Here is a 26,321-nt window from a genome sequence, read left to right as displayed (position 1 = left end):
AACAGACGCTATTTCATATTTACAGATGTGTGTTCATTTCAACATTGTTATATATATATATATATTTATTTATTTATTTATATATATTTATAAACTATTCGTCTGTATTGTAGTTTAAGATCACCAAGAGTTTAAGATACCATTGGATAAATTTAAATATATACATAAATATATGTATATACATTGTTATATTGTTATACACATATACATTTTTATACATAAAAATATATAAACGGCTCTGTTAATCTTAAACAACAGTACAGACGAATAGTAATAAGAATAAATTGTATTTTAATGGGCGTTTATTTATGTATATATCTTGGTGATCTGTTCGATCATGAATCATACATTTCGGTTGTGCGTGGGTATAATACTCACCAAATGTACATACAAATATTCATACACATACAAACAAGCACACATATTTATTTACATATAACATACACATACAACCATTCGCATACACACTTACATACATTCTAGACGCATATAATCAATGTGTAGACGTCGTCGTTTAGAAATGATATCTTTTCATTTGTTTATACAAAATTATTCATTTGTTAATTTTACTTCATTTTTCATACTGTGACACTCCAGGCTTGTAAATATGGCACGCGCGTATACATTCAAATTGAAAAACTTTTTGGGTGAAAAATTATCTTGATTAAAAAAATTCGGTTGAAAAATAAAACCATTAACAACTTAATGGAAGTTGAGGAATGTATTATTTGTTCCTGGAACTGTTTAACTTTCTTAACGTGGTTCATTTATATTAATTATTTTCTAGGATTATCTGATACATTGGAGATGTTAAACAGTTTAGTCGATACCAACGTAGCATTGTGCTCCTTCTTACGCCTTCTAGTTTCAATACTACTTAACCTTTAAATTGATGATTTAATTCAATGAGTCATTCTTTGCTATTGGTTTAAAACAAGCTGTAGATTTGGTTAATTAATATTCATTTAGTTAATTAATATTCAATTAATGAAATATTTTAGGTGAATAGCGGCTTGAACTGAGTCCAAGTGAAAAGCTGAGAATATAAAACTCATTCTCCTTCACACGAATATAGATTTACTCAAACTTTTTATAAGGAATAAAAAATTTAATTTAAAATGCTAATAAATAATATGTTTATTTTCACACAACACATAAACATTAAACATAAACATATTTGTATGTGCAATGTGAATGTATATAAATATTATGTGTGTGTAGTATATGAAGTAATTTATTAGCTAACTCTTAGGCAGATTATAAACATACTGTTTATATTTTAGTACTGATAAGCCTGGGATCGCATTTAACGTTCTGGTACGTTGTGCCAGACTAATTTCACGCACGCTTAACTTACGAATGATTTTGTGTGGTTGTGTGGCACAAACACACACAAACACACACACGCATACACACACACACTTATGCGGTTTTTTTATTTATATTTGTAGTTTAATATGCACGTGACGGTGGTGTTTATCATGGTTGGTTGGCATGTGTATGTGTACGTGTATAATGTTTGCAGACAAATGAATGATTGATTCAATACAAACTTGAGATACAAAACAACGGTCCTATATCTGTTGTTGTTGTTGTGTCGAAAATGTTCAACGTAGAATTACAATTTCGGAAACATTAACGACGTTGCATTTTTCAATGGATCGTGCACATATCATAGTGATGGATGATGATGTGCAGCTCTTATTAAATGACAAACTGTCGAAATTTTAAAAGATAAAAACTGAACTTTAAATTATTTATTTAAAACTTTTTGGTTTGAGATTAGAAAAGTCTATTTTAGGCTTCCACATGACATTTCATACAAAATATTATTATATTAGCATTTGTTGATAATATTTATCATTGAAAATTATAAATATAAAATTTGATAAACGTTAATAAAAAAATTTCATCCTTAAAAAACTACAAGTGCTAATGTTTCTATTGGCTTAGGCATCTAAAATTTGAACACTTATTAATTTATCTTCACCAAGAAACTTAAATTTTTTTCTTCGACTATTCAAAATTTTAAAATATTTGGGACATCAAATAGTTGAGATTATACAAAAAATATATTTACAAAATTTACTTAGTGTTGTGAACATACATTGAGAACATTACAACTCTTCTCCAAGATCAGCTCGTGCCATCACATGCAAAAATGAACATCAGTTGTTTATTGATCAGCGGGCATTTGGTGGGTGTAAATGGTTCTTAGTTTTTTCGCAGGCTTTCGTCATAACACAGGGGTGGGCAAATTGCCGCGTGTGGATCTTGAAGCCATTTTTCGCGGCCCGCGAGGCGTTTCAAACATTTTTGTAAAAAAGAAATTATAAATGAAATAATTAAATCGTCAGCAAGATATTATCACCTAAAAAAAAGTTCGTCTGTCGTCAGCCATAAATGATCATGATGAACATGTTAAAAATTTCCTCTGCCCTGTGTTAACGGTCGATAAATGTACATAAGCGGCCCTCGAAAGGTTAAATAGTTTTCAACGCGGCCCTCACAGCAAAAAGTTTGCCCACCCCTGTCTTAACATGTTAATGATATTTTTAATATTTCATAATTATGCTCAATGTTGAGTTTATTTTGTGTTATTTATTGGAAAATATATCTACATAAAAAAATACTTGGGTTATTTTTATTTACACTAAATTTTTGTAAGTTTTTATTCATTTGTTTCAATATTGACATGCCACAAATTAAAAAAAAGTCAATGATTATCTAAATATATTGCTGGTTTGCATATTTTCCCACACGAAATTATAAAAAAAAAATTTACAATTGCTGTAATGTTTTGAAGATAAAACAGATAAAAATGGCTAGACTAAACAATGATTAGACTAATCTCATAAGATGAATTGATTAATGGAGCGTTTGATTGATGGCAGGATGTATCGCTCGCTCCATGTCTGCTCTTCTGAACTTGGATTTTAAAATTTGCAAGTCAATGAAAAGTGTTATTTGTCAATGTTTTGCCATTTCACAAAAAGTATTTTTGATTTATTTCACACAGAAAATTTGAATTCAGTTTTGTTCTGTTTTGCTTAATTAAACCATGCGTGAAAACCTTTAATTTTTGTTGAAGCAAGTGTTCAATAACAAAAACATAAAAAATAAACATTGTTTTTAAATAATTGCCTTAACGATCTTGTAAAGAAAAGAAACAATTGAAAAAAAACAAAGAAAAGAGGAATAAATTGTGTGTGAGGAGACATGGGGTAATTTGATGCCTGCTTTAACATCCATACACAAAGTCAGTCAGTCAGTGGTCGGTCAGTTCTATTGCTGTTGTTGTTTGTTGTTGTTTGCGCTGAAATGAAAAACTTATTCCATGTATTTTCATGTATTTTTAATGTGTAGAGGCTTTGCAATATAAAAAGTTGAAATTTAATGATGATGAAATTAAGAAACATACAACACTCAAAAAGTTCAAAAATTGAAAAGTTTTTGAAAAAGAAGAAAAAATAGGTTAAAAAACAGATAATAATAATTAAGTGAGGAAGCGGTATTAATAGAAGCAGTGTTATCAACAGATATATCAGCTGAACATTTCCGATGAAACACCCATTATGTATGCCATGTGCATGCTCCACCAGGACTTGTTTATAATTAAATAAGACTTGAGGCATTGTTATTGTTAAAGAGTCATATTAGGCTTTCCTGTTTGAGGCTGCTTTGAGTGAATGTGGAAGAGTGCATGCAGCATGTGAAGTGACTTTGTTGATTAAATTTATTTAATCATATTTCTGTAATATTATTTACCTAAATCGTGTCTTAGCTTTACCAAAATAAATATAATTTCTGTTGGATTTTGCTATCCAAGCAATTTCACAATTTCAAAAAAAGCTTATTTTTTTATTAAATGTTTATACATCTATATATTGAGCTGTTTGAAAAAATGCAATTAAAATACTTCTACTTCTTGCAAGATGCCAATGTGGTAAATTAACTTTATCATAGAAAAAATTTGTAAAATTAAAAATTGAATCAACAGGAAGTTATATTTAATCTATAGATTATACTTTCTACGTACGATTAACCACAACATATATATGTGTGTGTGTGTAATCATTAACATTCTTAGTTGTTTCTTATGAATGTACTTGAGTTTGGCGTCTGTAGGGCTTAGAAATTTATTTAAACATATGAATCACCGTCCAATGATATTAACCAGAACTACTTCTCTACTGTTAACTTTTCAAACTTTTACGAATAATATTTCTATAAAATCATTTTAAATTTTCAAAAATCATAATTTCATTTACTTTTATTTTTTATTATTTATTTATTATTTATTTGTTTTCTCAGTTTATTTTCTTCTAATTTTCAACTTTTCAAAAAATTTACAAATATTTTTTTGTATTATTTATGGTTTATAAAAACAATTTTAGATTTACTTATCTGTCATAGAATGAAACTTAACTATTCCGCCGTGCTCTAATTTTTTCCAAATTTTCAAAAACTGCATTCTTATAACATGAAAAGTTTGAAACATAATTTCTCAAACTTAAACTAAAATGCAAGTTGAATAGAATCTAAGAACAAAATTGATGCTAATCATAAGAAAAAACTTGAATTTTAGTAGGCCTTTGCATGCATGTGAGATACGACAGGAATACGAGTCGAGGTTATGATAATACGTTACATTCATCAGTTTGTTCAATAATTGAGGTGTTCCTAACGTTTGTGCAACATTCAACATGAGAAATCACACTTGTTAGCCTGTCTGTTTTTCAACAGAGTAAAAAAAATGAAAAAGTAAATGACTAATGATAATTTTAAAACCAGATATTTGGTTAAATAGACAGACATATTGAAAAACTATGCTGTCGTCATGTAAACAAATTTATTTTATGTTTATTTCCATTGTTTACGTGAGCGCTATTGACTAATAATAAAAAGTAATGAACCTGATCCTATAATATTGAATAGTAAAATAGTGTAGCATATTACTCTAAAAATGTTTATCAAGCAGAAAGGGTTTGTTAAAATGAAGAAAAGTAATGCAGCGCTTCAAAAATACAGATCTCACCTATCTAACAAGTCAAGTTTCTAATGTAATTAAAACTTCAATCACGATTTTTCTGTTGATGTTTTTTATCTGTCAACAAATTTTTCAATTGCATTGTTAATTTATTTCTTGCAGGCAAACTTCACGAAAGATATTATGGCAAGCAGTGCAGTCACAGAGGCAAGTCGTAAGATAGCACCATTCAGATTTGTGAAAGAATCAAACAAGAACAAAAATTTTAATAAAAATATAAACAACTGGCTTGTGAAAGACACAAGAACAGATAAAAACGACAATAACTGCAATAAAATTAATTTCAACGATGGACCCCCAAAAAAAAAAGTTTTTATTGAAACAAGCGAATTAAAAACTGCAGCTCCTTCACATTCATCTAACGATAATTCAGACAAGAAATTTGTTGATTCGTGTAAATTCAGTTTTGGCGAACAATCAAAAAATAATTACAAAAACATTTCGACAAGCCAGAAACTAGAAAAAAGCGAAGATGTTGAAAAAAATGAAGAGAGAAAATTCAAAATAGTTCGCCGGGTGTCGGAAGAGGAACTCGCTGACGGCAGGAGCGTGTTTCAATCGTTAAATGTTCAAAGTGGGAATATTGATGAACCATCAGGAATGATGGAAACTCAATCGTTAATTTTTTCAAACACTTCCAGGCAAAAAAATAATCAGTTGCCAGTTTTAAATTCAAATCAGATGAGTCCAAAAATTATCAATAAAACTAACGCTTTGTCTGTTGAAAACATAAAAACATTTCAATTTAAATTTGGAAAAAATAAAACTATAAATGACAAGCAATTAATGAATGGTTTCAAAAGCATAGCCGTAACCAAAATGAACAATAAAATATCAACCAATCGAAATATAGACAATCCACAAGCAAGTTGTCCTAGACCAGTATCTGTTCATGGTCAAATTCTTAATGAAAACAATTTGGAAAATGAGTCAAATTCGCTACAGTTTATGTATTTTGCAGGAAACAAGCTAACTAATTTTTCACATCATTTCCTCAATAACAATAAAAACAACAGTGATGTTCAAATTGAAAATAATTTAGAAATTAAAACATCTGACACAGAAATGAAAGTGATCGAAAAGGATGAAGAGCACGAAAATCTGCAAACTTGCGTCATTGGTGTTCAAGATAGTGCAAAAAAGAAAATTTCAATAAGAAAACAAAAATATCCCTTCATAGAAAAATTATTTGAACATAATCGACAAAGAAATAGACAAAATTTAAACCTTAGCAACTCAAAAAATTCAAAACCGAAATTTTTGGTTGTGAAGCCATCTAGACGCGATCATAAAAAAGCCGATCTAAACCGAGAGAACTTTACTAACAACGCATATCCCGGCGGTGACGTAGATGACTGTGGAGACAGCAAGTGTATAATATCAAATCAGAAACACAAACCCGTTTCCAAAAATAAAATAAATCATCAGCTTGACTATAAAAATAAAATTAGAGACAAAACGAGCGGATGGTCGTTGCAAGCGGGGAGCACTGACGCAGTCGTTGCAGTAAAGCCCATGAATGTCAAAAGCTCCACCTGTACGCTAAGTAACGGCGATAATCCCTCTATGCAAAAAAACTGTTTTAATGAAGGTAATTTTGAAAATAATGCAAAAAATTTCACGACAATACAATCGAAACTGACCAAATCAAAAAGTTTAAAAATGAATTCAAACGAAGATTTTGAGATGATAAACAAGAACACAAATTTAGAACACAAATTAAAACGTGCTGACATGAAAAGAATGAACAAATTCATTTCTTCACAAAAAAATAATGAAACAATTTCGATGGGCGATCGGCACATAGAGGAAGTAAAGTATGAGCCCAAATATTGCGCAATTAGTTCTCTTTGTGAACCTGTCCCTAATTTTAACTCCGTCGGAACAATTACTAAAATCTCTCCTGAAACTTTATTTGTGAAAAAACTAACTGCCAAACCGATCGTATTTGAAAAATGCACTTTTAACCATTACGATGCAGCTGTCAATCGACAAATTGTCATATGTGCGGCCGTTTTTACTGACTACGGAAAAAATCTTTTACTAAAAAATATTTCTAATTTAAGTCTAATTAGTGATTTCATGCACAGAGTGAAATCTGCAACTACTCGGCGGTACGCTTGCACTTCCTTGAATTTGCCCTTGTCACCAAAACTCGTGATGTTTCCAAAATTACCAAAAAAACTTCCAAAACCGGAAATATATTTAATGAATAATTTGAACAAACTTTCAGATGAAAATTACTGTCAGCACCATTTTGAAGTAGTACAAACCTTAGGAAAGGAATCTAATGTTTCGTTGAAAGCTCTCAAGCACAACGATAGCCAACTTCTAGATGAAGCTGATGAGCAAGTTTGCAAAATGTTTGATTTGAAAAGCGACAGAGAGTCAACAGTGTCGAGTGAATTTGTGATAGAGGTCAATAATTTGGATGACAGCATTAGTTGCAGAGAGAACAAACAACAATTTTCCATGGAAGAAATGGAAATACTGAACAATTTTCTCAAAGAAATCGCGCTAAAATCCCCATCTATTCTAGCTGCTAAAGAAGCATCAAACATTTTTGCTTATGCAAAAGAAGAGTTGAGAAAATTGGAAAAAAAATTCGAGAATAAATTAAAACCTTCAGTCACACCACTGAAAAACGAAAAAAACAAATTTTCCCTTGAAACAATTGACGAATCAAAATTTGCAACGAGCAAAGAAACTACAGGTTCAAAAATAAATCATGAGGACAAACAGTCAAATCCTCGTTCACTGCAGGGTAGAAGTAGTAAAAAATCAATTAAACGGGCTGCGAAATCCCCTACTTACCATGATAACCTTACTTATATTTCTGATCGTTTGAAAAAACTCAAGTTGCTGAAAAATAAGAATAAACATAAGGAACGTTCAATCCATGACGTGAACATTGAGGATGGGGAAGAAACAGAACTGAATATAGATGGAAATGACAAAAAAATTCAGGCGAAGGAGTCAAAAACAGCAAACATTCGAAGTAAATCTACAAATTCAAAAAGAAATATTTCAAATGATATGAAATCCATGAAAAAAAGTTTTGATCTTATAAAAGAAACCAAAAATGTGACACATGATTCAGAAACTGATGATGATGCTGGAAATGAAAATAGCAACCACCAGTACAATAGCAACAATGATGGATGTGATAAAACTGGGAGCAGTCGTTACTCAGACCACAAAATGAACAAAAACAGGAATGCGCTAACGAGATCTATCTCTCATCAAAACAGTCAAGCTTTGCTGAAAATAAACAAAATCAGTGCTATAGATAAACTCATTGAGAAATGCCTGCGCAAAGAAAATTCTGACGACAACGAAGAAGTCTTGGTGAATAACCACTCTGTCAACTCGACGCAAGCACAAATGAAATCAGATGTCCTTGAACCAGTAAAATTGTACAGCAAGCTATCTACTGAGCAGCAGTTGAAAACTAGAGACTATGGTGCAAAAGAAATTAAACCATTCATTTTTAATCCAATAAAAACCCAAACAAAAAACCAAAGATCCACAATTCTTGATTCCCAAAACTACGGTTCAAGTTTGAATGCATCGGCACAGAACGCAAAGGAAAGAGACTTGTCCAAAACAGTAATGCAAATGATGCAAACAGCTCCAGATGATCAGGCAGCCCAAATATATAACTTACATCAAAGAAGAAAATGCTACGTTAAAAATGAGACTAGCAGCGTGCAAACAGTTGCAAACAGCACAACTTTTAATGAAGTCAATCAAACGCGTGCCGACGTAAACCAGAGTAACCTTAACAACCTGGATGGCAAACGGTTTAGCAGAAATGTTGATTTATCTGATTTGTTGTCAAGTGGACTTAATGATGACAATTACAAAACGTACATTCAAAACAAAAATGAGTACAATACAAACATATACAAGAACACAAAGAGTAATATTTTCTATTTTGACGACAATGAAAATGCGAACGAGAAGACGGAAATGGATTCAAACAACTACAACAACTCCGCCATCGAAACCGGCGACGAAAGTGATTATGACCTTGGAAATTTTTATTACACTAAAGAGGAGAAGAAACTCATCAATTACATAATGAACAGTGATCACGTGGAAGATGAGGATAACGGCATTGTATATGGCTTGAAAAATTTCAAAATTATCAATCAAAATAAAAACAAATCCTTCGACCATTTGCAACCAAAAAATGTTTTCGATCAAAAAACTGAACCGACAAATTTTAAATATGTTATGTGCTTAACACCACCATTAAATCACGGTGATTTTATTTGCAACTTTCAAGACAATTTGCCGAATATGACTAACAACAACACATATAGCGACAAAACTAACAACACATTTTTAGGGTTACACCTTGAAGGCTGCAATAACTTTGATATCCATAAAAAAAATTTCGTTGATGATGGAAACCCTTGGAAAGAATATATGGAACTCTTAAAAATTATACAATGCAAAGAGGTGAAGAAAAAACATTTCGAGGGAGTGATGGATATCATCAAGAAAGCAAAATGCATGGAAGTGATCGAAAAATTGGATTCCGAACTGAATAAACAAAGTTTGGATCAAATGTTGAAAAGATCCCACGAATTCCAATATTACCAACCATACGGTTTTCAAGAGCTAAACCAACAACACCACCGACACCAAAAGAGCAAATCAAATTTTCAGCAGCAACTTTTCAAAATACAAGATCATCAGTGTAAAAGTCATCATGAAACTACAGAACATAAAAAGAATTTAGATGAAATTTTGTTGAAACAATTTCAAGTACATTCAACTCGTAACAAATCACTTCAAACGTTTTTTGACTGTCAAAATAATTGCCTTGAACCACTATTTGAACAATTTGAACCAAAGTTCGTATGGGAAAACACGTCAACAAATATGTTTGATCTCCAAAAACTGCATCAACAAAACAACATAAAGCAGGTAGAAAACATTAAAAATGATCTTCATCACCAACAAAAACTTTACAAATTTGAGCAGTTCAAACAACCACCTAACTGCCACAATTCTTTTGAAACTTCCTTGCTTTCAACAGCGACAACAAAAAGGACCACCACCTACATGACGACATCATCGTCGGAAAATCACAACGAAGAATCACATTCCGTTTTCGAAATTAAACCAAACAGTTTTCGCTTAAAAAATATCATTGCTCGAATGTTTACTAATTAAATTATACATAATTTTGAACATTTTGTTTTTGAAAAACAGTTTAAATTAATAAATAATCTCGTGCCAAAAGCAAATATTTTGCTAATGAATAAATGAAAAGTAATGAAATTTAACATGGCAACGCAAATAATTTATATTCATTCTAATTAAATCTTCTTAAATATTGAGCAAAAATACATTTTTAGCATGAAAAGGACTATTTTTTAAGTGTAAGTTGAAAGTTTATTCATTTTATTAATTATTTGTGCAAACACATCACGGTAATTTGTTTAATGCGAAAACTTAAACAAAATTTGGGTTCCAGAAAAACAATCAAGGCGAATTAATATGGAAACACATTTGTTAGTTGAAAACACGATACGCTGGCTGATGAAGCCCATTACAATCAACAACCATTTAGCTGATAAAAAATAATGTGACCAATGTGTTTTTGATGTTATTTCATATAAGGATCGGTTGGTCATTGCCAAACTGAGCTTCAACAATTGCCAAATATACTCTACTGTCCTGTACTTCATTTGTAATTTAAATTGCAGATGATGTTTATATTTAAAAATATTTGTTAAAACATAACACGATATAATATTTATCGAGAGTTTAATAACTATGATAATAAAATGTAAATCAAGATACAATTTTTACAACCAGGTTGATTAAATTATTTTCAATTCATTAATTATTACACTCTCAGTTACGTAAAACTGGCTGACAACTTTCATTATGGTTAAAATGATGTAAGAACCCTTTGTTTCACGATGTCAATCAAAACTTCAAACAAAGGCTGGATGTTAAAAAATATCAATAAAGTCAATTATGGAATTCATATTGAATTAAATTTTCAAAGTTTAGAAAAAATTATTCAAAAACAACACGTTATTATTTTTTTATTCAAAGGTTAAATTTGTATAATAAAAACACGTGAATTAAAGATTTATTTTTGTAACAATAAAACAATGATTTATGAATTATGTAGCCTAAGACTCATTGTGAGGTTTCACTTTGGCTAGGATAATGTAAGAGCACTTTGTTTCACGGAGTCAAACTAAACTTCAAACAAAGTCTGGTAAGTTATATTTTATGAGCATCAACAAAGTCGATAGTGGAGATTATTAACCAAGAATTTTAATGGATAGGAAACTATGGCAAAAATTTGAAGTATTTCAAAATTAGGGTATAAATAGTGGAATCGAAACAATTGTTGTGAAAAAACATTGGAATCAATTGACGATATTGATACTGCAATATTTTTGTTTCTTCTAGATAATTTTATTAACTTTTCTTCACAAAATTCAACTGAAATAATCAACATTCAGAAAAAATTTGAGCTTCAAGGATTTCCGATAAGTTCACTGACTGTTGAAACAGTAAAACATTAATCTCAATTCTTTGAAATAAATACATTTTTTAGATATCATCATAAGAAGAAATGGAAATGTCAAATCTCTACAGTTCAACCAGGTCAAAGTATGGGCCTGATTTATCAAGATCACAATCGGCTCCTCCTCGAATGCAAAGTGATACCTTAACTGATGAATACGAACGTGGAAGAAGTAGAAGTAGGTGGCCGATAACAAGATCAAGATCGTTATCACCATCTCGAAAATCGTCCTCACCATCTTCATCATCTTCTTCTTCACCGACACGCTGTCCGCTGGCAATGACTGGTCAAGATATGTACCAGTCTTACGATTGCTTGCTTTCACTAGATTACACATCTCCGAACGATTCATTTTTGTCGAGAGACTTCAAAAAGAATTCGAAAGAACTTGGGTTATCAATGGATGATGAAAGAGACAACGAAGAACGACAACCAGCTTATCCACTGTCACCTGGACGAGAATCACCACACGAAGAAATGATAAGCTGGAGTTTTCTAAAAAGTATGACAGAGGATAAACTATTGAAAGCTGACAAGAAAGGAGATCTGCGGAAGCAAGTATTGCTCACCAATTTCGGATTAATTTGGCAAGCCTGGTTTTAACAAAAGTTCACGGTACTGGCAAAGAAACTGTATATTATTCTAACGTTACCAAAATAAATAATGATGGCAAGAATTTGGTTCGAAATATTGAAAAATGTAATAGAAAACTATCCAACGCTAGAAATTTGGTAGATTTCATAAATATATATAAGTCTGGTAAACATTAACTGAAATATATATATGGTCAATTAAATGAAATATGTTATATTAGAAGGAAGGGTTTTTTTTAGATTTTTTAACGTTATGATTGCGTTTTTTTTCAATAACACTTTCAAGTTTGTAAACTATGGACTATAAAACATTTAATAAAAGCAATAAAAAGTAAAGTACATGAATAAAAAAAATAGTACATACATTGAAACTTGAAACTTGCACAAAAAATTGAATTAACTGTTTTCAAATGATTTTTAAAATATCATTCATTAAGTGGTGGTGTTTCGGAAAAACTATAGAGAGAATGTTGAAATATTTTTCTGGGAGTCGAGGCTAGGAGTCGGAAACATTTAAACTAAAATGTTGGAATCGGAATTATTTTAACAGACTCCGACGCCCTGATAGATCCACGTTATACAAATATGATAAAAATAATATGTATCACACGTACGCACACACCTCACTCTCCAAACTGTAATCCATTTCAGTGTATAACTTTAACTTTATTAACTTGTATTAACTTTATTTAACTTTATTTATTTATTTTATTATTTTTAAAATATCCATTTCAGTGTATAACTTTAACTTTAACTTTATTAACTTTATTAACTTGTATTAACTTATTTATATTTATTTATTTTATTATTTTTAAAATACAATGGAAGCTTTTCGTTCGCTGGAGGCATAGGAAAGTCAGTTCGCGCCTCTCTATTCTCTGTTTATGTTATGATATTTTATGTTATAATTATGTACGTACATTTATAAATATTTTTAAAAGAGATTTCATTAAAAATTTCACTCCAATGACATAACACCATTCGATCAAAAGTTATTGCTGGCTCGCACTCACCAACTGATTCTAGGACATCGGCAACAAAATAAAATGATGTTTTTACCTTGATTGTAATTTGAAAATAATGATGAATTCAATACGTTGAATAGCCTTTTACTTTTTTAAACGGCTATGAGATTAAATTCTGAATTAATTTTTTAAAATAGTACAAACACGTTCTACTTTAATTTCATGTAGCTCTATGTTTATGTTTACTGACTAAATGATTGGTTAAGAAATCAGAGTGCGTGCAAGCAATGCTGGCTGATAGTGATATTTCACAACTGAACAACACTAATAAGAAGTGACGTTTAAACGCCTTCCCTGAAAATCTTGCCTTTTAAACATTTTTTCAGAGAAAATAATTGAAAAACAGAGTTTGAATCTCGTTTTGTTTTCATCTTTTTTTTCTATTCGTTTATTTTATTTTTAAAAATATTTGATATGCATCGAAGACGGAACTTTTTTATTCAATTAAACAAAAATTATAGTTTAATTAGAATATAATAGTTTAATAAGTTGTGTTGAAGCCAAAATGTTTTGAAAAATAATTTAAAACATTACAACTGACCCTATTCAAAATAAAATATAAGCATAATAACATTTGGGAAGTTTTATTGAAAAAATCTGCCACTTACAGCCAAGGTAGAATTTAAAAAAAAGAATACATTACCTAAACCGATAGTAGAGGAAATCATAAATCGTCTCTAACATTCAGACAACAAAATTATTATTTTTTAATTTGGAAACAATGACGAAAAGTGAATTTTTAAACTGAATAGTGGTCAAGTTTTGTCCAAAATTAGTTTTAGTCTGTATGGAGTTTGTATGAATCACGCATTAACTAAAAAGCTTGTGTTTATGCGTGTATGTGTGTGTGCGGGGATAATTCGTGCAATTTAATTTTAGAGCGTTCCATGGTTTTCTTTCATGTACTACTCACGATCGCTGGTGTAGCTAGTTGACCATATTTCGAAAATGTGTGAATGTGTGTGTGTTAGTGTGCATGTTTTCATGATTTTATTTGGAAGTCAATATAATTCTAGATTGATTATAACCATTGCATTTCGAAAGCAATTCTAGCGTACGAGCCAACTGGTCAATTGCATGTACAATACAAAAATATTTATTAGCAAGGTTATGGCATTTTTGTCTTTTAACAATTTATTAAGGCTGCTCAGAGAAAACGACGCTCGTTTAATAAATTTCAAGTGGATACACCATCCATCCATCAATCCATCGATCATACAAAATAAATACACACTGTATTGAATTACACACACACACACACACACACACACACACACACACACACACACACACACACACACACATATATATATATATATATATATATATATATATATATATATATATATATATATATATATATATATATATAAAGAGAGAGAGAGAGAAAGTAAGAGAGAGAGAGCATTTATTTATTTAAAAAACTTGTTTACACCGATGTAAGTCAGCAAAGCGAAAGAGTACCATATCGCCACAACAGCCTGGAGTGATGCGACAATAATAATATTTGAAGCAATCTTCATTTACTGAGAAAAGCACTTTAGAAAGCCATGTTGTTGTATTTCTTTCGAGTTGTTTCAAATTATACCGAGTGCTATAACTATAACTATAACCATGTTGGTCCCTACTGCGTTTTTTTAAGAAAAGAACTTGCTAAATATAATATTGATAATGGCAATAAACCATGAAGAACAAATTGCTGATTTTTATGTAGCACTTTTTTTTGAAGGTAGCATAAATATTTTATATCATATATGACCCAAAACATTACTTTCACTTCAACTAATTTTTAAATTGTTTTTATCAGTGCTAGAGCATTTATTTTTTGGTATTTTTAGATGTTAGAAATAACTTCTGGCAAAAGTTTTGACTCAAAAATTTAGTTGATTATTTAATGCCGCACCTGTCTGATCTGGCACGTTCGCGTTGTTTTATCGCAGTCTCCTTGTGGAATGACTCCCAGCGTGTTTCTCCATATGATGCGCCTTCCACATCTACAGCTTCATCTCTGAATTTGTTCCCATTTTTTGTATTCTGTTTTGCACGTGATTTGTTATGTTTCTTTATTCCACATGTACGGTACAACAATGATTTGATCTTTGTTAGTTTTTGTGATACTTAGTTGATTTGTCACGGTAAATTTTGAACAAAAGACAAATTAAATTATTGAACATGACGGTTACAGTAATCTGAAACAAACACAAACATGAACGTGATGTATGTTTGATGATAGCATGAAAAAAGTCAGATTTAGATGAAATTTTTTTATAATATTTTTGTTTTGTTTTAATACCAGTGCATGTTTACATTTGAGAATTGTTTTTTTAATAAAAAAATATCTATGTCAACAAAATAATGTTGTTGAATGACACAACTGATGTAAAAATTCAACGATTAAAAAATACAATACAGAATCATTTAGAATCATTTAATATAATTTTGACATTTCTAACTTGAAATTGTTTGAATGAAAGGAGGGCTGGTTTGTGAAGGCCGAACAAAATAATACGCTCCATTCCCTCCTCAGACCAATCGCATAGAGACGTAACCAAACATACACAAAACTGCATTTAAATGGTCCGTAATGATATGGAATGCACGTTGCAGCAAACATTACCTATCTACATCTGTTGTTACAACATCTGTTTGTGTCGCGGGGTTATTAACTTTCCTGCTTGACTTCTCACCAAGCGCTGGAAAATTTGCCATTTTAAATGTGCTAGCAGGCTGATATCCCCACGCTCCTAAAAAATTTCATTCATATTGCATAAACGAAGCTATAAAATTGAATTTATCCACTATGGCGCAAGTTGTATGTAAAACGGTTGGATGAATGGATGGATATATGGTTGAATAGATGGATAGATGGATGGAGAGACGTATAGATATGGTTGGATGGATAGATGTACGGATGGGTGGATGAGGATCAGCGTTTGCCCTCTATTTCACGAATTGATGAGAAAATTATGATAAAATATTATTCGATCAAGCCAGCACACATAATCTTGCAATGCATAACCTTTTCACATAATCTTCAGATGAACTGTTTTTATTTGAGCACTTAAAAGAAGATGCACCGACAAATTTTATAGCGCACTCTATTCACTTCTTTAGAAGCACCTAAACGTACACAATCAAAAACTTTCCATGCGGGCACCAACATAACAATATTTTTTTCTTTCTAAATTTTTGACATTATTTTTTAACAGTTTTATGTGTAGGATAAATTTTTACGAGACTATTCTCTTAACATTCTCGTACAATTTGTTTAAATTTCCTTCGGTATAAAATTGGCTTAAACATTCCTGTTTAAAGAAATTAACCAAAATAGTAAAATATCGCTGGCGGATAAACGCTGCTGTAAGCTCTCTGTCGTAGTTTTACGCACAAAAAGCACGGTAACGATTGTCTAGAAATTCAATTAAATTTGGTGACATTAACTTTTAAACTTGAAAAAATTCCTTTCAGGCTTCTTGTCTTGTGACCTTTCTTGCGCTTTAGTTCTTGTTAGGATAGGATGGTATGTTTGTTTACTTCATTTCAGTCAGGTCTGTTTGTTTTTTCTCTATGTTGAAAAATATTTTGTTTTTATTTCACTGATTTAAATAATTAAATCAATCAAATATATCAACGTTCACTGTAGATATCATTAATTTTATTCAATTTATTTTAAAAAATTATTTTTTTTAAAGCAAAGTTAAAATAAAATTTGTTAGAGATCACTGTACATCTTTTGAAATAACGTTGTCGCAAAAAAATGTAAGTGAGCTTATAATTCATAAATAGAGCAAATTAACATTTTTGTAACATCTTATTGGATTGTTGATCTATTCTTAAAACATGTTCGAAAAAATTTCTCTATAAAGAGCAGAATTTTTTCTGAGAACCGCCCACTGATATGATTCCAATCAAATATTTGTCAAGTTGAAGTTTTGAAAATAGTTATTCATAAATAACAAATAATAAGAGTTTACCATAAATACAATCTAGTTAGTTATTATAACTTTGTTGAGATAACTAACTAGATTAAAATTGGTAGATAATAAATAAACGTACAATATCGAAGCCAGAACTTTTCTGGGAAGAGACTAGGATTTATTTTAGTAAAAAGTTTACAACGGGGACTGTAACAAATTAAATCCAAATGTAAAATCTTAAATTTTACTTATATAATTAAATTTAACCTTAGCCTTAATCTTAACAAAAATGTCCGTTTTGGGTGTCTTTAGACCAAAAGCTTCACCTTTGGCTCTACCTCAGTGTATTCGTATTCAATATTACAAATTTATTGAATAAATTAATTTTTTTCTCATTTGGTTGAATTTGTTGTGTTTTCAAAATGCAAAAAATGTATGAAGGGATGTAAAATAAAGTTTGTTTATTAATGTTTTATTTGCCTACCGCACTTGTTGCACATTGAATTAACATAACATCATGTGTATTTTATTGCGTTTTAAACGATACATTAGCTTGATAGCGTTTTATTAACAATGAAATGCTTTCAATATTTTGCTGCTTGAAAAAACTCTTTCTTTAAATGACCTATTTTATTTTCTGTTGAGTTTTATCCTTGTATTGTCACGCCCAAACCATGTATTCGCTTCTTTGGTATGCTGTCAACGTAGAAGTAATATAGTTTTTTAACGCGCCACATTTATGCATTGACGGTAAAATATCAAAATCCCAAGTAAGCTAATAGCATCAGTTGGTAATCTGACCATTTTTGATAAGGCCCAATCATTTTTTATCTATATATTAAAAATTAGGTATAAAAAACAATTAAAAATTTTTGTTACGTTAATAATTATAAGTTTGTGAAATTAATCAAATTTGAATCACTAGTTACACTCATACTGATAGCGTAAAATTTATCTGTTTTTGTTCTCATTTTGCAAGGACACTTTATAAATATCAAAATTTTTAATGCTGAAATATGGCTTTTACACGCCAATGTTCGTGAGTGGTTATTTTACACGAATCAAGCGCCTAAAACTCCATTCGCTGTTAATGGCTAGTATTTCATCTTTAAATAATTGTATTAACAATGATTTAACTTGTGAATGTAAATATTACTAAATTTCAAATTCAATAATTAATGATTTAAATGCTGAAACATTAGTTTTGCAAAACTTGCTCTTAATATTATGAATATCAATGCAAAAAGTATTTTTCACAAAATGAGTGATTTGAAATTTTTTTGGATCCCTTTCCTTTTCGTTTTACTGTTGTGATTTCTGAGACATCATCTGATGCGATAACGAAAGTATTACTGAAAAAATGAAAGAAACGCCAAATAAGAAAACTTGAATAATAATTAAATCTTAAAACACAAGCAACAGCTTGTTTTATCTGCAATTTATAAATTTTTTTATTACAGTTTATTTCAATTTTTTATTTCTGCCAATAATTTTTTATGGTATTCTTCATCTTTTGCCAGTTCTGTGATCTTTTTGTTAAGAAAAGGCTTGCCAAATTAATCCGAAATTGGTAAGCAGTACTTGCTTCTGCAGATCTCCTTTTTTGTCAGCTTTCAATAGTTTATCCTCTGTCATTCTTCTTAGAAAACTCCAGCTTATCATTTCTTCATGTGGTGATTTTCGTCCAGGTAACAGTGGATAAGCTGGTTGTCGTTCTTCTTCGTCTCTTTCATCATCCAGTGACAACCATGACTTTTTCGAATTTTTTTTAATGTCTCTGAACAAAAATGAATCGTTCGGAGATGTGTAATCTAGTGAAAGCAAGCAATCGTAAGACTGGTACATATCTTGACCAGTCATTGCCAGCGGACAGCGTGTCGGTGAAGGAGAAGATGGTGAGGACGATGTTCGAGTTGGTGATAACGATCTTGACCTTGCTATCGGCCACCTACTTCTACTTCTTCCACGTTTGTACTCCTCAGTATCACTTTGCATTCGAGGAGGAGCCGATTGTGATCAGGTTCATTCTTTGACCTGGTTGAGCTGTAGACATTTGATTTTTCCATTGCTTTTTTAGATGCTATAAAAAAAATTGTTTATTTTCAAAGAATTGAGGTTAATGTTGTACTGTTTCAATAGTCTTGTGAAGTTTTTGTAAATCGTTGAAACCCAAATTATATTTCAATGAAATTTAGTGAATAAAAATTAGTCAACTTATATAAAAGAATCTAAAGTATGACAGTATCAGCAATTGTTTCGAATGATTTCTCTAGAATTAGTCCTCTTATTTATACCCTTCATTTGGAATGCTTTAAATCGATCCCATTGTTAGTCATCCATTGTAAACCTTTGTTAAAGCGTTTTCTTATCGATTTATTAATGCTCTTAAAATATAACTTTTCTCCTTTGTTTAAAGTTTTACGCCGTGAAACTAAGTGTTCTTACATTATCCTAGCTAAAGTGAAAATTCTCAATGAGTCTTACGCCACTTTAAAATTCATAAGCTAGTTTTATATCACGATTTTTATTCATTACCATAATACCTCATACAAGAATTTTTTATTTGTATATTTTTTAAAGGAAATCAACATTTTAATATGTAATTATATAAATATTATCTTGTTGTGTTTAAATAATTTTGTGTATACTACACTTTTGATACAATTTCACTAATATTATAAATTCTGAAAGGAGTGCAGTAATATAATTTACGTCAAAGTTTAAAATTTGTAAATTAGCAAATTGTACTCAATTGCTTTTATACCATTAAATATGATTGGTTCAAATCAAGTATGCTTCACTGTAGAAATGCTTCGCTTACGAAACGTTGTTTACCACGTTAGTTCGTGTATGGGCTTGAATCGTTTTGAAAAAATTAATTCTATAGATTAAATTTTCCAGTTTGAAAGTATATTTCAATATCAGAATGCATCGTAATCATAATTTCCTAATTATTTCTTCGCAACTACCGACCTTGCAAACGATTCAAATTTTTGATAGTTTTGTATCTGTCATCTTAACTAGTAAAGCACGTGTTTGCTTCCTATTGTTGGCGATTCTTGTACAAGTGACACTGAATGGACAGGTTGTTGTCCCCCGTTGTCTGATTGTTCATCCAGTGACAACGATGATGAAGACGCAGATGCTAAAGGAGCCTACGACGAAGAAGTCGATGTTGATGTTTGTAGTAATGACCTTTTCAAATTTCGTCTACTTTTCACGATAAGAGAAATCGTTCGAGGATATGATAGAGAACAAACGTACGACTGCTCCATGTTCTGATTAGTCTTTATCATTGACCAATTTGTTGGCAAAGGAGATACGATGGTTGTTGATGACAAAATGGTGATAAAGATTTTGACCTTCTTATCGGTGACTTTCTTTTATTTTTTTACGTTTATCTTTATCTGTCAATTATTTACTTCTTCGTTTGAATCTATTTCCATTTGATCTTTTTGATTAGTTTATGACTAATGATAATTAACTCCGTTTGACATTTCTCACTATCAGCCTTACCTTTCCGTAACATAATAATTGATTAACACTTTTATTGTACCAATTCGTACAAATCATCTGTCATGAAATATATTCGCTACATTTTGTAGCTCTGAAAACCATATATCATTTTTGGATGGTTGATTTTGCAATAAAGGAGGAGCTGGTTGTGATCTCCAAACATCAGGTTGAGGTTCAGATATTGACCTGGCTGAACTTTAACATTTATAACAATTGTCTTCCGTTGTTCTCTCAAACATTTGCGCTGTGGTTTACACAAATTATTTCCTGGAAAATTTTACAAAACCTTTTGACCCAGAGTGGATATAAATTGTATTTGTTTGACGATAAACATTTTAGAAATTCCTTAAGTGCCATTACCATGATTGTTCACAAAGTAGGCCTCAGCTTAATAAAATTAATGAAGTGACATAAAGAGCAAACTAACATACAATCACTTTTACCTTTTTGTTATAAAAATTTAAACATTTACATTTCGTAAATTTAATTTATTAAAATTTAAAGTGTTTAATAAACTGTTTATTAATAAAAGATGACTAATTAAAAATCAATTATAAAATATAAAAGTGATAAAATGAAATTTTTATCACAGATTAATTTTGACAAAACGCTTTTAAAAATTTAAAGAAATAACACTCATTTCATTAGGTTTTTAGGCTAAAAAATAGCCGTTTGTAGATATTGGACGTTCATTGAATGGCATCTTACAAAGTAGACCAAACATAAATTTAAGTTTTGCGTGAAAGAAATTGTTAGAGCACCGTTGTACATTTTCACGGAAATTTAATTTCTGATCAAGCAAACAAATACTGGTGATTATTTGAATTCATCTGGACATATTGAGTCATGTTTTGTTAGTTTTGATTCCGTCATTTTAATTAATGATGCACGTTTTAGCATTTCCATTATAGGTGGATTTCGTACTGATGGCAATAGAATGACAGGTTGTTGATCTTCGTGGTCAAGTTGCTCATTCAGTGACGACGAAGACGGTGAAGAAGATGCTGAAAACGCCGACGACGACATTTTTTATAATTTTTGTTGATGGTATCCCAAAAAAATGTTTGTCCTTATTTTAACGAGATGGTGTTGATTTTGTTTTGTTTTATCTGTCAAAAAGAGTAATCCAAAATTTTGAAATCCTACTTGAATGATTAATTGTCAAAATGTAGTAATTTATTGGAAATGAATTGAATGTACACAATATTTTGCGTTTCTTTCAAATGACTAAGTCAGCGTATTTATACCCTAGTCTAAATATTGTTCCAGTTGTTGTTTGTTTTAAAATAATCATCGAAAATTTCCAAAATCGATAACTTTGAAATATACGTTTACAGCACTTTATTGAACACCTCCTGACAAAGCGGTTTTCAGTGTCTTGCGTGTTTTAATTAAGAGGTTGCAATGTAGATTAATCAAAGGGTTGTAAACAACTTGTATTGTTTTGAAAGTATACCTTTGTTTTGAATTTTTTGTAATTTTGGTGACTTTGAAAGAATCGTGGAAAGGATCTAAAATTTGATAAAACCGTGAGACATAAATAATGAGACGAACGTAAATTTACTAATTTTAAAAAAATTGTCTGCCACACTACGGTAGATATACGCCTGTGATATATAATAATTAATTTGTTAGAAAGATTTGATGAACAACTCTTTCGTCGTTTCTTTTAACAAGCTTGTCCATAAATATTAATCAATTCTTCGCGTTTGATATTTTAATATAGGCTAAATTGGCGAAGTTTTTGCATTTAGAATGTAGAAAGTTAGGGATATTTTCCGCACTTATTTTTTGTCATCACGGTCTTCCGACATTACTAAAAAGCGGAGTCGTACTCCAACCAGGGTGTCGAGTAGCACAGAGTTGCCAACCTTGATCAGCCACGTAAAACCATCTAAGCCATCTAATAATAACTTCATCTGATGGTTTTACAATTAGTATGTTTGCTTTCTTGTTTGGTTGTACAGTTTGTTTGCGTGCATTCAGAAACAATAATATAAAAAACATTTTAAAAATAAAACTTTCCTTTCATTAGTAAACAAACTCTTAACTATGCGTTTCTGCTGTTAGATATTTCTTCATATTCACATTTTCATATCAACTCAAATACAATGTACATATATATAACAATATTACATTTTATAGAATAGGAATTATCAAACTTGTTTGCTGGTTTATGAGTTATATTATTTGAGCTTATATTATTTAAATTATATTGTGAATGTTCCGAAGGATAAAAAAATCCATTGAAGCGAATTATTTTTTGGTGAACTAGAATAAGATGCCATTAATTTTCTTTTCGGTCGATGGTTGAAATCAAACTTGCCTGACATGTTCATCTCAATCATCTACATTTTTAAAGTTATTATCTTAATTATTTTTCAACGTCTCCAACATTCAACAGTTTTTCATTTCCTCGTCGTTGTCATTATTTTATTATCGTCATCTTCAACATCACGAAAGTCATGTCATTATAGTTATCGAAGTCAATAATTTTTTGTACTCACTATTAACGTAATAAAGTCAAAATAAATGTCTGTCTTCACATCTTTAATTTTATCTTCACTAAAAACTTTTTTGGGGCCAGAAAATTTATCAACTCGACATTAATTAAGTGTCATTTGGTTTTAACAATATGTGTACAAAAAAGTTTCTTCTGTTGTTACATTCTCTCTCGCTCTCTCTCTTATCTTTTTCACTCTTTCTGTCTTTTTCTCTCCTTATTATATACATGTAGGTGTGCGCGCGTGCAAATTTCTGTGTATATAAATATGTTTGTGTGTATGAAAAATCTAATAAGAAAAATTTAAAAGACAAACTTTAGATTGATTAGAGCAACAATTTGGTAGGATTCATACAATACTGTATGAAATGCGGTGTCCTTCCAACATATGTAGGTATAAATTTTATATATATATATATATATATACATATATATATTTACATGTATATATACATACATATATTTTTTTTTTTTTTCAATCCAATTTTATTCGGCAAAAATCAAACCAGGAGATCCAAAAAAGAAAAACTTGTGCAGACCACCTTAACTAAAAAAATAAAAAAAATGTGCCAAAACGAAATGTAATGAAAAATAATGTCCATTTATAAAACAAATACAGGAAGATAAAAAATAAATGCAATTAGTATTTATTCATTATCACAAATTTTTTTCCTAGCAACTGTTTTAAAATTGTTCAAGGAAGAAAATGATAAATTATGAAAACCTAGTTCATTTCAGATAATAACACCTCTTACAAACCAGGACCTATCATTTAATTCTGTTCTACTATTAGGTATTTTCAACATGTTGTTTTGTCTGGTCAAAGAAACAACCCTATCAAAAACAAACAATCCTCTATAATTATCAAAATGCTGGACTTTATATAAAAAAAGTAACGTAATGTATTTATTAATTTGTTCAATATTGAGAAAACCATAGTTGGAAAAAATGAAACTAGTATGATCGCGATAACCTATGGAAAAACAGATTCTTAATATACGTTTCTGAACTATTTGCAATTTGTTGTTTAAATATTTGCATGAATAACCCCAAAAAATATTCCCATAAATTAGATGAGGATAAAAGAATGAGTAATAAAGAGTGATCATTGATTTTAGGTCTAGTTTGTCACGGGATCTATAGATCACCCCTATTACTTTATGTACTTTGCTGAGCACTAGGTTGACTTGTTCAATCCATTTTAAATCACTTTGTAGTGTTATACCAAGAAATTTAATTGAGGAGACCCTGGGAAGAGCAAAATCGCCAAGCGTTATTGCTAAATCGTTAAAAATTTGATCATTAGTTTTGATTTTTGGTCCAAACACGATGAAACATGACTTTTTAGCGTTAAGTGTCAATTTATTATTTTCAAACCAATCGACAAATTTTATTAGCTCATTGTTCATATTAGAGAAAAGCTGATATGGATTATCTCCAGATAAGAATATGTTTGTATCATCTGCATATAGCACGGTATTACAAGTATTTGATACCGAAAAAATATCGTTGACAAATAATATGAATAATAGTGGTCCTAAAATGGATCCTTGAGGAACTCCAGTCAGAATAGTTCCAGTAGCAGATGTAACATCATCAACAGAAGTGTACTGAACTCTGCGTTTGAGATATGAATCAAACCAATCAAAGCTTGTACCTCGAATGCCATACATTTTCAATTTTGACAACAGTAGTGAATGGTCTATGACATCAAATGCTTTCTTCAGATCAATGAAGACACCGATGCTAAAATTTTTCAGTTCATAGTTTTTGAGAAGTGATTGGTGAAGTTCAGCAATTGCACATTCAGTCGACGATTTGGGAATAAAGCCATATTGTTGTTTATTGATTATATTAAATTGTAAAATAAATTTCCACAGTCTATTGAACATTAGCGTTTCAAAGATCTTTGAAAAAATGGGAAGTATCGATATTGGGCGATAATTTTCATAAAGTTTAGGATCGCCATTCTTGAAAACAGGTAGAACCTTTGCAATTTTCATGCGGCTAGGAAATTTACCTATGTTGATAGAATAATTAAATAGCATAGATAATGGCCCAGCTATATATTTTATAGTCTCTTTTACTAAATTGGAGGACAGAAAATCACAATCATAAGTATTACTAATTTTTAGTTTTTGGACAACTGCAACCACTTCATCAGGAGATGCTTCTTCTACATAAAAAGAGTTAATTTGGTTTTGCATGACATCAAGGTTAGTAACATTTGAAGTATTTTTGAGATTATTATTTAATATTGTGCCTTGTTGAATGAAAAAACTGTTGATACCGTTAACTATATTTAATTTACAGTTCATATCTGAAACATCCTGAAAAAGATTGGTGTTACCTTTATTTGTTCCTAATATTTCATTCATAATTTTCCATTTTTCTCTGGTATTGGTACATTTTTCAAATTTATTTGAATAAAACTTTATTATTGCAATTCTTTTCAATTTAATAAAATCATTTCTGGATCTAGCATACAAAGTTTTATTGCATGACGTTGGGTTTTGAAGGTAATTGAGGTAGAGTTTATTTTTATCCATATAACTATTGTAGAGATTGATGTTCATCCAATTTTTTCTAAAACGATTTTTCGTGCATATAACAGGACAATTGAAATTTATAACATCCATGTATTTCGTGAAGAAACCATCGTATTCAGAATCAAGATCAACTCCATACTGAGGTTCCCATTTAATTACAGCTAAATTCTCATTAACTAGGGCAATTTTGTGGGGGTCGATTAGCCTAGTTTTTAAGCAATTGCGTTTAAAATTGAAAGAAATAGATGTAAACTTATCAGGTAAGCCAAGGAAAATTGGAAGGTGATCAGAGATATCTACCAGTAGTATACCCTTTGTAAAGACATTGCTTTTATGATTTGTAAAAATATTATCAATGATGGATGAGGTTGAGTCAGTGATTCTGGTAGATTGATTTATGATAGGGTATAGATCAAAACCAGCCAGAATGTCTAAAAACGTCTGAGAAGCATTATTGTTAACAGCCAAGTTAATATTGAAATCTCCTATTATATAACATTCAGTTTTAAAATTAGTAGAAAGAAGGTTATTTAAAAATTCCTGCAATCTATTAAAAAAGTCGTCTAACTTACCACTAGGCGGGCGATAAATGCATATGTAATA

The 26,321-nt window shown here is 30.4% G+C and overlaps 4 protein-coding genes across 4 annotated transcripts in view; 2 read left to right on the top strand and 2 right to left on the bottom strand.

The window, feature by feature from the left end:
- Window positions 1–3,904: 3,904 nt before the first annotated feature.
- On the top strand, window positions 3,905–10,237 carry HELRODRAFT_166112 (hypothetical protein; the record flags this gene model as incomplete). The annotated part of the gene is made up of 2 exons (XM_009033135.1): window positions 3,905–3,946; window positions 5,153–10,237. 2 exons carry the CDS (start codon window positions 3,905–3,907, stop codon window positions 10,235–10,237), a joined length of 5,127 nt encoding a protein of 1,708 aa, XP_009031383.1.
- A 1,426-nt stretch (window positions 10,238–11,663) lies between these two features.
- On the top strand, window positions 11,664–12,218 carry HELRODRAFT_166111 (hypothetical protein; the record flags this gene model as incomplete). Its single annotated transcript, XM_009033134.1, has 1 exon — window positions 11,664–12,218. One exon carries the CDS (start codon window positions 11,664–11,666, stop codon window positions 12,216–12,218), a length of 555 nt encoding a protein of 184 aa, XP_009031382.1.
- Window positions 12,219–18,686: 6,468 nt separating this feature from the next.
- On the bottom strand, window positions 18,687–19,145 carry HELRODRAFT_166110 (hypothetical protein; the record flags this gene model as incomplete). Its single annotated transcript, XM_009033133.1, has 1 exon — window positions 18,687–19,145. One exon carries the CDS (start codon window positions 19,143–19,145, stop codon window positions 18,687–18,689), a length of 459 nt encoding a protein of 152 aa, XP_009031381.1.
- Window positions 19,146–22,450: 3,305 nt separating this feature from the next.
- Window positions 22,451–26,321, bottom strand: part of HELRODRAFT_166109 (hypothetical protein) — a gene marked incomplete at both ends in the record, with an annotated part of 5,291 nt that continues 1,420 nt past the window's right edge. Inside the window, 3 exons of the mRNA XM_009033132.1 lie at window positions 22,451–22,585; window positions 24,336–24,417; window positions 25,675–25,923. Coding sequence (XP_009031380.1) covers window positions 22,451–22,585; window positions 24,336–24,417; window positions 25,675–25,923 — 466 coding nt within the window. The remainder of the gene's footprint in view (window positions 22,586–24,335; window positions 24,418–25,674; window positions 25,924–26,321) is intronic.

Source organism: Helobdella robusta (genome assembly GCF_000326865.2).
Source record: "Helobdella robusta unplaced genomic scaffold HELROscaffold_9, whole genome shotgun sequence".
NCBI classification, from domain to species: Eukaryota; Metazoa; Annelida; class Clitellata; order Rhynchobdellida; family Glossiphoniidae; genus Helobdella; species Helobdella robusta.
The sequence above is the reverse complement of the archived record's forward strand: the minus strand, read 5'-3'. Positions and strand labels throughout refer to the sequence as shown.